Source organism: Daldinia loculata (genome assembly GCF_022478755.1).
Source record: "Daldinia loculata strain CBS 113971 unplaced genomic scaffold F4817scaffold_26, whole genome shotgun sequence".
In the NCBI taxonomy this organism is placed as follows: domain Eukaryota; kingdom Fungi; phylum Ascomycota; class Sordariomycetes; order Xylariales; family Hypoxylaceae; genus Daldinia; species Daldinia loculata.
In genome coordinates, this window is record NW_026054880.1 from 1 (window position 1) to 12,424 (window position 12,424).

The 12,424-nt window shown below is 35.6% G+C and overlaps 4 protein-coding genes across 4 annotated transcripts; 3 read left to right on the forward strand and 1 right to left on the reverse strand.

Moving 5' to 3' along the window:
• Nucleotides 1-4,752: 4,752 nt before the first annotated feature.
• On the forward strand, nt 4,753-6,896 carry F4817DRAFT_338125 (uncharacterized protein). The gene has a single exon (XM_049303387.1). The coding sequence runs from the start codon at nt 4,967-4,969 to the stop codon at nt 6,314-6,316; it is 1,350 nt and encodes a 449-aa protein (XP_049158725.1). The 5' UTR covers nt 4,753-4,966; the 3' UTR covers nt 6,317-6,896.
• Nucleotides 6,897-7,655: 759 nt separating this feature from the next.
• Nucleotides 7,656-8,653, forward strand: F4817DRAFT_316084 (NAD(P)-binding protein; the record flags this gene model as incomplete). The annotated part of the gene is made up of 3 exons (XM_049300621.1): nt 7,656-7,691; nt 7,738-8,157; nt 8,210-8,653. 3 exons carry the CDS (start codon nt 7,656-7,658, stop codon nt 8,651-8,653), a joined length of 900 nt encoding a protein of 299 aa, XP_049158726.1.
• Nucleotides 8,654-8,830: 177 nt separating this feature from the next.
• F4817DRAFT_358880 (carbohydrate esterase family 15 protein) lies at nt 8,831-10,021 on the reverse strand (the record flags this gene model as incomplete). Its single annotated transcript, XM_049306081.1, has 1 exon — nt 8,831-10,021. The coding sequence occupies one exon, from the start codon at nt 10,019-10,021 to the stop codon at nt 8,831-8,833; it is 1,191 nt and encodes a 396-aa protein (XP_049158727.1).
• An 860-nt stretch (nt 10,022-10,881) lies between these two features.
• F4817DRAFT_113575 (glycoside hydrolase family 61 protein) lies at nt 10,882-12,225 on the forward strand. The gene is made up of 5 exons (XM_049297509.1): nt 10,882-11,279; nt 11,331-11,890; nt 11,935-11,984; nt 12,033-12,067; nt 12,115-12,225. Exons 1-5 carry the CDS (start codon nt 11,176-11,178, stop codon nt 12,143-12,145), a joined length of 780 nt encoding a protein of 259 aa, XP_049158728.1. The 5' UTR covers nt 10,882-11,175; the 3' UTR covers nt 12,146-12,225.
• The last annotated feature ends 199 nt before the right edge of the window (nt 12,226-12,424 follow it).

Sequence of the window (12,424 nt, forward strand, 5' to 3'; positions counted from 1 at the left end):
CTAACCCTAACCCTAACCCTAACCCTAACCCTAACCCTAACCCTAACCCTTAACCCTTAACCCTAACCCTAACCCTTAACCCTAACCCTAACCCTTAACCCTAACCCTTAACCCTAACCCTAACCCTAACCCTAACCCTAACCCTAACCCTAACCCTAACTAAAAATTAAAAAAATGGTTTAATTTAAAAAAAGTTATTAATATATTGGTAAAATTTAATTTTTATGGTTAATTAAGTAACGGTTTATTATATTATAAAATAATATTAAAATTATAAAAAGTTTACATAATTAAATTAAAAAATAATTGGGATTTTAAATAATGTAAAAAAATTTTATTATACGTTTTAATTAAAAAATATTTCGAAGTTATATAAATAAATAAAGATTTTTTATTAAAATTTAATAAATTATTAAATAATATTACGGAAATATTATTAACATTAAAATTAATATAAATTATATAATTTTTAAAGTATTAAAAAATTTTTATATTTTAATAATAAATAAAAAAATAAAAAAAAGTATTAAAAGTATAATTATATAAAAATGCGGTAAAATTTATATTTAATATTTATAATTTTAATATTTTTATATTTATTATTAAAAATAACGAAAAAATTAATAATAAAAATATTATAATAAATAATAAAAATAATAATATTAAAAATGTAAAAACGTACATAAAAAATATTAAAAATGTTATTAATAATATATTAAAAAAAATTTTATAAAATTAATAATAAATAAAATAAATATATATAAATTAAACCAAAAAGTTAAATAAATTTAAAAAAGTTTTTAATTTTTTACGTAAATAATTAAATAATTTAAAATATAAAATGTTTTAATAAAAAAAAATATTTAATAATTTATAAAAATTATATAATTAGTAAAAATATTAAATAAAATATAAAAATATAATTAATTAAAGTAAATAATATATAACTTAAAAAAATTAAAAAAAAAAAGTATTAATTATATTTATAATTATATTAAAAAAGTTAAAACCATTATTAAAAAAATTTAAAAGTTACGAATTAATAATTAAAAAAAATAAAACCAAAAATGCCAAAATATAAATAACACTTATAAATATATTAAAAAAATAATTATAAATTTTTTTATAATAATTTAAACTTAATAAAAAACTTTAAAATATAATAAATTAATATAATAAAATGTAATAAATTAATGTAATAAATTGGTATAATGGAATGCGATAAATTAATGTAATAAATTAATAATGTAACAAATGTAATAAATTAACGATATAATAAAAAAATGTAATACATTTACAATAAATTAAATTAATAAAAACGTTAAAAACTTTTTTATAAAAAAGTTATTAATAAACATTATTATTATAATAACTTATATAAACTATTAAATAAATTACCATATTTATTTTATTTATACGTTAATTATATCATTAAAATAACCCACGAAAAAAATCTTTTCTTTTTTTTTTTAATTTATTAAATTTTACATTAAACAAAACTTTACAATTATACAAATTATTAAATACTTATAATTTTTTATTAAAATTATCGTATTTTTTATTATTATATTTTTATTTATTATTATAATATAATTTTAAAAATATAATTAAAATTTTAAACATTAACAAATTTATTAAAAAATATTAATAAAATAAAATATAATTAAATTTATTATTTTAATAATATTTGATTTTATTTTATATATTATTAAATAAAATTATTAAATAATATAAAATAATATCGCAATTTAAAATAATAACGCCGCCGATTATAAATATATAACCAAAGTTTATATATTTAATAAATAATAATATAATTTATAAAAAAAATTTTAAAAATTATATATTATAATTATTTAAAATAAATTTATAATTTTATAAATATAAATATTTAAATAAATTTAATTATTTATAAAAATATTTTAAATTTAATATTAATTTTTAAAAAATTTTTTTTTTTATTTTATAATTATTATAAAAAAATAAAAAATAAAACTTATAATAATAATAATTTATAACATTAATAAACTATTATTAATTTTAATAATAAAAAAACTTATTATTATTTAAACTTTTTAATAAATATTAAATTATTTATATTATAAAAAATGGTTAATATTTTCATTAAATTTTAAACGTTTTTATTAAAAAATTAAAATTAAATTAATATTATAAAAATTTTATATATAATAATAATATATATATTAAATTTATAAAAAAAAATAACGTTATAAATTTTAAAAAATTTATAATTTTTTATTAATAAATAATAATTAATAAATTTAAAATAATTAAATATTTAATTTTAAAAATTATTTTTATAAATTTTTTATAAACGTTTATTATATAAAATATTTTTAAAATTTCATTAATAAACAGTTACAAGTTTTTAATCCGTTTCGAAATTTTGTTATAAAAAGTAAAAGTTAAAAAAAAATTAAAAGTTAAAAAAAAAAAAAGTAAAAAAAAAAAAAAAAAAAAAAAAAAAACTGTCCGTTAAATTTTTCCGAAAAAACCGCTTAAACTTTTAAGTCTTAAAGGCGGTTACCTTGTAAAAAAAAAAAAAAAAATTTATTTTTTATTTTTTAATTTTTTTTTTTTTTATTTTTTTTTTATTATATTTATTTTTTATTATTTTTTATTATTTTTTATTAAATTTATTTTTTATTATTATTTTTCATTATTATTTTTATTTATTTTATATTATTTTTTATTATTTTTTTAAATTTTATTTTTATTTTTAAATATCGGTCATTTTTTAAATTAACCATTTGTAAAGTTATTGTCATTTTGGTTAATTATGTAAGCATATGGTTATAAGGTTAAAAGTTATAAAGTTAAATGTTATAAAGTTAACAATTAAAAACGTTAAATAAATACATTTAATTTAAATACATTATTAATGTAAAAGTTAAAAACGATATATTTAATTAATTAATTTTAAAATGTAAAAATTAAAAAAAATATATTTAATAAAAACACTTAAATAATGTAAAAACAATGTAAAATACGGTTAATTAAATTTATAAATGTTAAATTTTATTAATTTATTAAAGTTTTATTAATGATTTTATTAATTTTTAAGTATTTTTTACGTAAACACATATAATTTTTTATTAATTATTTTATCATTTATTTATTATTTACTTTATTAATTATTTTATTAATTACTTTATTAATTACTTTATTAATTATTTTATTAATTAAAAAAGTTTAAACGTAATATTTTTTCGAAAAAATAATATTAAAAAATTTTAATAAATATAATTATAAAAATATTTTTAACGTTTAAAATATTTATTAAAAATATTAAAAAATTTATATAATAATTTTTATATTTAACATTAATATAATTAATAAAAGTTTTAACTATTTTAAATAATTATATAAATAATATAAAATATATTAAAATAAAAAATTAAAAAATATAAAAAAACAATAATAAAATTATTAAAAAAAAAGTTTTTTTATACGTAATAAATATAAATTATTATTTTATAATATTTAACGCATATTAAATTTAAAAATTATCCGTTATTTATTATTATTAAATAATTTTAAAATAATTTAATTTATTTTAAAATAATAAATAAAGTTATTAACTTTAAACTTAAATTAAACTTTTATATTAAATTTAATGTTATGGTTTAAATGATGTTATAATAAAATGAAAAAAATGACTTATATTTAATGTGGTTAAAGTTATGTAAAATAAATGTATTCGACCATAAAAAGTATTTATATTAAAATTTAAATCATATAATTAAATAAAATCATATGATTAAATAAAGTTATTTAATTAAATAAGTCATTTAATACACGACTTTTATTTAATAAATATATTTTAACTTTTTTTATTTTAAATATTTTATTATTTATAATTATTTAATTAATTATTAATTAATATTAAAAAAATAATATTTATATATAAAAAATAATATTTAAAATAAAAATATTTTTAAAAAGTATTATATTATTTATTATATTATTATTTTTATAAAAATTATATTTATATAATTAATTATTTTATAAAAATATAAATAATTAATTAAAATTAATAAACTTTATAATTTTATTTATAAATTAATAAATTATTATAAAATAATTTTATAATTAAATAACCAATTAAATATTATTTATTAATAATATTTTAATAATTAATAAATTTATTAAATTTTTAAATAAATAAAAATATTATAAATTTATAAATTTATTAAATATAAAAACTTAAAAATAACTTTATATAATATTTAAAAAAAAATATAAAAAATATTTATTTTTAAAATATTTTTATATATAAATAAAAAAATTATAAATATTAATTTATATTTTATTTTTATAATAAAATTTTATATAAATATAAAATTTTTTAAAACTTTAAATATATATATAATAATATATATAAATATTAACGTATATTTATATTTTTTTAATAACGTTAAAAATAAATAAAATAAAAACATTTAAATAATAATATTTTAAATTAAAATTATAATAATTAAATTATAAATTTATTTTATTTTAATTTATTTTCTTTTATTTTATTTTAAAATTTACAACTTTTTTTACGTATACTGTGTAAATAACCCATAAGCACTGTACTGTATACTGTGCATTTTTGGTATTTGACGGTTTAAACTAACGAAGTGTTTTAGCATTTTGTCGCTTTGGCGGCTTTTGGTTCCTCGCGCATCGTACTTTTACACGGTTAACCACTGTAAAGTATAAAGTGATGTTAATTGAGTAAAGTTCGCAAAGCCCAGTAATTTTCAGTATAGCTAGTAATTACGTAGTACCACCACACCACCAAAGTTATTTTTTTGTAAAGGCTTTATGCTTAAACCAAACTCTTTTCTGTTGAGCTGCTTATAAAAACGACTCCGACGCCCTCCACGTAGTAGAGCTGCAAGTCTCATACTCCTTTTCTCACGTATTTCCTCGCTCTTAAACGTTTTTTGACCCAACCATGTCCAATAATCCGAAGGTCCCTGTACGCTCTTCTTCTGTGAAGAAGACCACGACCACCAGCCCACCCCATCTCGTGCCGTCTCGCACGACCTCACTTCTAGATGTTCAAAAACGGAAGACCTCGATTCAGGACGAGTTGTCCGCAGCGAGGAAGCGGATAAAGCATGCAAACTCATACGACTCTGAGTTTTGGACGCAGACAGCTGAGATTTCTACGATGGAGGGCAAACGCCTGGAGTGTATTATTGAGGCAGGTGATATCGAGTCGGAGGCCGGCGACGAAGACGCGCGTTTGGAATGGGACTCGAAGCGAGCCCAGCTCCTCGCGGAGCAAAAGGCCGCCGAGAAATGGCGGCAAATCTCGCAAACGCTGTCATCCCGCCTCGAGTTCGACCCGACCGACCCCAAGGACAAGGACAAGAAGAATCGGAGTATGTTTGTCAAACTCTTCAACACCTCGAGTCTGGGTTTCGGGGTGAAGACGGCGGGCAGTGGCCGAAGAGAAACGACGGACCAGTCCAATTTCCGGAAGGCCCTCATCAAGGCCTACCATCCGCCGCAGTGGAAGCGCGGCGCAATATGGGATCCGGTTTTGGGCAAGAAGATGGATGAAGAGCTTATCACCGCCGCGCACCTGTTCCCATGCAAGTCTGAGTGCTTGATGGACGAAATATTCGGCCCGGGCGCTAGGGAGGAGCTGTTTTCCCCTCTGAACGGCCTGCTACTCAGCACGAAGGTCGAAAAGGCCCTGGACAAAGGCCACCTCGCGATTGTCCCGGACGTCCCTGACCCTGCGGACCATGCCTTGATGCGGGCGTGGAGTACAACCGAGCCCAAGGGGTACAAGGTCGTTGTCTGTTCTAGCAACTTTACAAAGTCTGTGGGCATGTTCGACGCCGATGTACATGGCATCAGTTGCCTCATGGACCTACACAATCGCCCCCTTCACTTTCTCACGGATGCTCGCCCGCGGGCGCGATACATTTGGTGGACCTTCCTAGCCGGCATCACATACTTGGATTGGAGCCAGTCCGAGCGTAAGGTCATCAAGGAGGAGGTGGCGATGCGTGTGCGCTACTGGGGCACAAGATGGCGATATGCGAAGGCGGCCCATATTCGTAGCTTCATCGAAGAACTGGGCCAGGACATCGAGAGCATCGTGGACGACAGTTCCGGGAGCGGCAACGGAGAGGACGAGGGAGTAGAGGCGGAAGCCGGGGAAATGGCTGCGATAGCAGTTGTATCTACCAAAATCTTGGACGCGGGGAAGGAAAGCCGGGTGAAGGCTGGAGAAGAGAGTGAAGACGAGATTGAGGACGAGGAGAACGACGAGGATGAGGAGGATTAGGACAACTGACGGAGGTCAGCGCATAGAAAGTCTCGATGCGGACCTGGGATTGAAGTTGGTAAGGCATTCATTTCCGGGAAGGAGACTGCGGAACGCAGGTGCAGATTGTTAACCCAATACAATTACTATGACTCTCTGGGGGTCACTGAACTTCTTATCTATCCCGCAGCGTGATCCCATCGTAGATACCTTTTCCACGATTGCAGCCGCGTTTAATAAAATATTACTCATCTCAAATGACCTAAAACCGGGATTCGAAATTCTTTCGTTATGTTACGCCCTTTTAACTACATTCTTTTCAAATTCCTCTAATACTCTTAGCGGATCACCGCCGATGTTGTGTATTGGTTTCCTGATTAGTTCGGAGCCGAAGTGGATGTTACCTCCGGGTCCCCACTTTCGGAAGAGCTGATTACGATAGGGCGAACCGGACAAGTCGGCATCGTCGTGACCGTGCTGGGTGAAATTAATAGGGGTATTATTTGAGTGAAAGTGCCGAATCAAGGTCTGGATCTGCGGGAGAGCAGTTTCGGTCGTGGCGGTAAAGCAATTTTGCATCAATAACGAGAGGCGCAGTCCGGTGCGAAACTATTATTATATTCTTAGCTTGAGCGATACGAGTAGTTAAGCCGCTTTAAGACGAGAACTTGGTCGTCAATAATTCAAGATCGAGTATTCGCCGTGACATAAACGGCGCTATCTCGTACTTTGATAGTCGTCTAATGAGACGTACGAATGCTATCTTATACCTGATTACATTCAAGAATATAAGCCGCAAAGTAGAAAACTCCAACTAGAATCAGGGGCTAGCCGGATGCTAAATCGGATAATAACCACGGCGGCGGACTTTAGGAAGAAGCAATATAGCGGTTAAAACTACTATTACCGATTCTGCTACTTCTTGGCGGGAGCGGGTATGTTGTTCGAACCGCAACATTATTAATCAAACCATAATCATTAACTTGAATCTATTATCGAATCTTTCTGAATAACTGAGTTTGATTATCAATAACGTACACCTAATAAATCTCTCGGCTTGTGGTGCATGGATTACGAATCTACTACCTCTTATGAGCTCACCTCTGTCCAATTATATGCGGCATTGTTGTCTCTACTAACGAATCACCCTGATCGATCGCTCGGGAGTTCCAGACTTGGCTCGAGTTCTCCGAGCACGCCTAGGTAATTGAGATCACGCATGATAGTCCCCCGCTTGGCTAGCGGTTCGTAGCATAAATAGTCTCGCAGGTCCGGCAATTAACCTGTCTTTGTTAAACATAAACCCCCTCAATCTGCTAGGACCCCGAATCAAACTCGCAGCCAATTATTTAGACAAACCATGGCGGATTCTATCAAGAACGTGGTTGTAATTGGGGTGAGTAGATTTAAACAAGCTCGCAATCTTGCTAATATCTTATTAGGCGTCGGGGAATTTGGGAAAGGAAGTCGTCCAAGAACTGCTTAAAGCTGGCTTCAAGGTTACCGCGTTCGCGCGTGAGGAGTCGACAGCCACGTTCCCCCCTGGAGTAACCACTAAAAAGGTTAACTATCAGTCTGTCGAGGGGTTAACTGCCGCGCTTCAAGGGCAAGATGCGGTCGTATCTACGATCGCGACAGTAGCTGTCGGCGGTCAGGTCCCGCTGGTAGACGCCGCTATCGCCGCCAAGGTGAAGCGGTTCATCCCATCCGAGTTCGGCATCAATACGAGAATCGTAGAAGGTACATCGATCGGAAAAATCCTCCAGGGCAAGGTCCAGGCTCTCGATTATATCGTTAGCAAGTCTCAGGAGAATCCGTGGTTTACGTGGACCGGCGTCTCCACCGGAATCTTCTTCGATTGGGTACGCATAAAGTCATCCCAAAAATAATTATAGGCGCTGACGAGCTGCGTAGGGGCTTAAATACGGAACCGTAGGGTTTAATAAGGACACGAAGACTGCGACCATCTACGACTCCGGAGACGAACCAGTCCAGGCATCGAATTTGGCGTTTATCGGCAAGGCTATCGGTGCTATATTGTCGCAGCCGGAGAAGACAGCCAACCAGTATCTCACGATCGCGTCATTTAATCCGTCCCAAAACCAGATTCTAAAGATCGTGGAAGCGGAGACGGGCGAGAAGTGGAAGGTAGAACACGCCAGCACCGCAGAGCAGGAGAAAATCGGACTGGAGAAGCTAAGCAAGGGGGATTACAGCGCATTCTCCAACTTCTTGCGGAGTCGCATCTACGCGGATGGTGCTGGTCGCGCAGTTTTAGGAGACAAAAATGCGATTGGCTTACTCGGGTTGCAGGAGGAAGATCTGGCAGCGACGGTAAAGGAGTGGCTACGTGGCTAAGCGCAAATCACATGTAATTAAGAAATAGTCTGGAATTTGACAGGCGGCTTTTATTACCGTTCGCGTACGTACGACTAGATAACCAAAAGCAAAACCGTACAGTTTGGCACTCTGCTATCGCGGCATGCTATATACAAGAGATTCCGCTATCGTTTACCCGCTTACCCGCTTACCCGCTTAAGCAAGAGTGGGAACAGTCCACGGGGCCCAGTCGGTGACGGGGACGCTGGCGCTGCTCTTCTCGACCTCGGGAGGAGCCGTGGTACCGGCGAGCAAGAAGTAGTTGATGTAGGCAGTAAGCTCGGCCTGCTGCGAGGATGGGAACAAGCAGTGGCTGTGGCCGCCGACGAGGGAGAAACCCATGTTGGTGGGAACGCCAAGACCCTTGTAGATGAGACGTCCCGCCTTCATGCAGCCGGTCGTGCTGACGGGGCCGAGCCAGTCGATGTCGTTCTCGAAGGCGAGGAGACCGCGAGGAGCGACGAGGGCAGCAAGGAAGTGGTGATCTTCGGGCATGGTGTTGGTCTTGGAAGTGTATTGGTTTAGGTTCTGGCTGAACCAAACGTTCTCTCCGACGATCTCGCCGGCGGTCTGGATGTTCTTGCCCTTGCTATGCTCGGAGTCGGAGATACGCCAGCAGGCAGCGCCACCGGAACCGGATTCTTGCGGGAGGGTCAGAGCGATACGGTTGGCGAGGGCTCCGACGATGAAAGCACCCTTTCCGTTACGGGAGCAGCCCGTAGTTCCTAGCCTCTTGGGGTCGATACCGGTCTTGTCGGCGCCGAGCTGCTCAAGACCGTCGATGACGCGGTCGACACCCCAAGCCCACGCAGTAAGAGCACCGGCAGAGTGGGTGTTTCCGAAGAGAGTGTAGAAATCACCCTGGCCGCGGGACTGGCCGGAAGCCTGGGAGGCGAACTGGTCATTGTTAAATCCGACAGTGCCCACGGTGCCGGGAATGGGCAGCGATGAACCGCCGATGGTGATGATGGCGGGGCCGGGAGAGCTGCTAGGCTTCTTGATGGAGGTGCTAATGGTGACCGACTTGGAGCCGACTGTAACCTTGACGGACATGGTGCTTCCGGAAAGAGAAGCCTCAACCTTGTCGGGAGGCGGGGGGTAGGCGCCTAGCTCGTACTGCTGTAGGAGCTTGCTAATCTCTTGTTGACGACATGTCCAGTCGTCCTTGCTAGCGACTTTCGTTCCGTCCTCGAAAGTAAAAGGGTCGGGCAGCTGAGCAAAGTTCACAACCGGGTAGGTGTCCTTTACGGAGCAGGCGGTGGTGTTCTGGCGCTCGTAGATGTCGGCGAACGGCAGTGCGGTAGCCGCGGAGCCCAGAAGGAGGGCGGAAGTCAGACGGCGCATCATCTTGGGCGCTGTTTCTAGAATCTGGGATGAGGTGGGATAGTGTGCTTCGCTGGTTAGTAAAGGGCGGTTGGGGGCATCGAGACGATTCTTATATGTCGCTAGGCTTGGCTTTTGATGCGGGACGACTTATGTCTCGTCGCATCGTCGCATTCCGGCTGATTTCCGAATGCCTGAACTGGAGTGGCTTGGTGTCTCCCATTTCCGAGTCGATAGGGGTCGAGCGGCTCTAGCCAAGTCGAGACATCGGGAGGCACCACTCTAAACGACGCAATACAGGCTTTTTGATCTGACGGTTCGACGAGAGTGGCGCGTTTAACCACTGCGTCGCGCGTGGCGAGATTGACCCCTTGCACCGAGATCCGCTTGGCACTTTGGGGATGATGACGGGTGAGCGTTTAGCATGGGAGACTCCACATCTCCAAACGTGGGGAGATTGGGTAATATGGCTAATATCGCTGGTGCTGTTGGGACGCGCAGGAGCTTTGCGTAGGGTAGCATCGGGTGATGAATATCAATATACCCAAGAAATCCCGGACACGTTTATAGTATTAATACTGTCGATATAGGGTTTACAAAGAGTCGTTAGGAGGAACTCAAGTTTCAAGGCTTGTGTCGAAAAATTATACAATTCTCAACCTTGCTCATTTTTATCAGCGTAAGAGTAGACTGGGTAAAGGGACAACCCAGACTAATAGGTACTCATACATAGACACGCCTATCTCCTCTGACGGTTCTTATGAGAGTTCCTCATCCTTGGCGTGGTTTCGTAAAATAGAGCTTAAAAAACTTTTAGAGTATTTAAACGTGGCTAATTGGAAAATTACTATTCTTAGAACCTGTAAACCCCAAAGATGCGAAGGTGGCAGCCTTTGAAATAGCCGGAGACGAGGTTGCATCCAGCCGCTTGCTAGACGCTCCGAATTACCGCACGAAGTTAAAGCGTCGCGCCACTGCGCCCTCGAGCGTGGCCGAACTTGTCTGCAGAATCTGGCCATACTTCCAAGATGGTTCAAATACTTCAAGCAGAAGCGGCAAGCTTCCCCAGGTTCTTGGCAACCGGTAGTTGCTGCGGTAGCCTCTTGAACTTCCTTCCTTAGTGATGCTGCCTCGGCTGCCAGAATCGTCAGGCCCTCACCGTTAAAGCATATCCCACTATGGCCAGCCAGATCCTTTTAGCAGCGCTAGCGCTTCTCGCTAGCTCCGTCGCTGCTCACGGCGGCCTTGCAAACTACACTGTTGGCGACACTTGGTATAGGGGGTAATATTTTGTATTGCTGATGTTCGATGCCGACGCTAACTAGAGTTACAGATACAGCCCGGACGAGCCGTTGGAAGACCAGCAGGGCAAGCCTTGGATGGTTCAGAGGATATGGGCGAGCATCGATCCGGTATTCTTCGTAAACGATACTGGCCTGGCCTGCAACACCCCAGGCACGGCGCCGCCGTCATATATTCCCATCGCAGCCGGGGATAACATTACGGCGGTCTATTGGTATTGGCTGCATCCGTATGGGCCCATGTCGGTTTGGCTCGCCGACTGCGGGGAGTCATGCGAGGACGTCGACGTGAACCAGCTAGACTTCTTCAAGATCTGGGAGGCGGGCTTGGTGGAGGGCAACATCGTAGAGGGTATATGGTATCAGAAACAGTTCCAGAACTGGGATGGATCTCCGGACCTGTGGTCTGCTACAATTCCGGCGACCATCAAGCCGGGACTCTACATTATTAGGCATGAGATCCTAAGTATACATATAGAGAATAAGCCACAATTCTATCCCGAGTGCGCGCATCTGAACATCACCGGAACAGGGACGGCGGTACCGTCACCCGAGTATTTCGCCAAGTTCCCCGGGACGTATAAGGAAGATGGTACGTGTCGCCCCCATATCAGCGAAAGTGACTAACAGTATCAGATCCGTCGATCAGGATTGACATCTACTCGGATGAGATAAAGGCACAAACGGTAGGAATATGCCAGACCCTTTTCTGTGCCGAATCTAACCTGTCGCAGAATTACACGATTCCCGGACCGCCGGTATGGGACGGGTGAGTATTCAATCAAGCTTGCAAAAGGCAGTATTGACAATTCGCAGATTTGTAAACAAGTACTGTCAGGATTGTTAATAAACTGTCCCTAAAAGATTAAAGTCGGATATCTGCCTATGTAACTCATAATGGATCAGGTAGGATGCAATTAAACATACCGAATTTACGCACGTCGTAGTAACCAACAGGCTAGGCGGATATGGTTGGGAATTTTGATTTGACAAGCCAGTCACATGGCCTAAAAGTCCATTTCTATCAAGCTGTAGCTATTGCCACTTTGACACCGGAAACGCCTAATGTAAATAGCTGCAAACTGATCTTTACAGCTTGAGATCCTGTTGGCTCTAATCAAATCAT

Excerpts from the sequence above, each read along its gene's own strand:
- F4817DRAFT_338125 (XM_049303387.1), top strand. The coding sequence starts at position 4,967 with ATGTCCAATAATCCGAAGGTCCCTGTACGCTCTTCTTCTGTGAAGAAG.
- F4817DRAFT_113575 (XM_049297509.1), top strand. The coding sequence starts at position 11,176 with ATGGCCAGCCAGATCCTTTTAGCAGCGCTAGCGCTTCTCGCTAGCTCC. Across the intron at positions 11,891-11,934 it reads CGGGACGTATAAGGAAGATG|ATCCGTCGATCAGGATTGAC; the intron begins GTACGTGTCGCC and ends TAACAGTATCAG. Across the intron at positions 11,985-12,032 it reads ATGAGATAAAGGCACAAACG|AATTACACGATTCCCGGACC; the intron begins GTAGGAATATGC and ends AACCTGTCGCAG.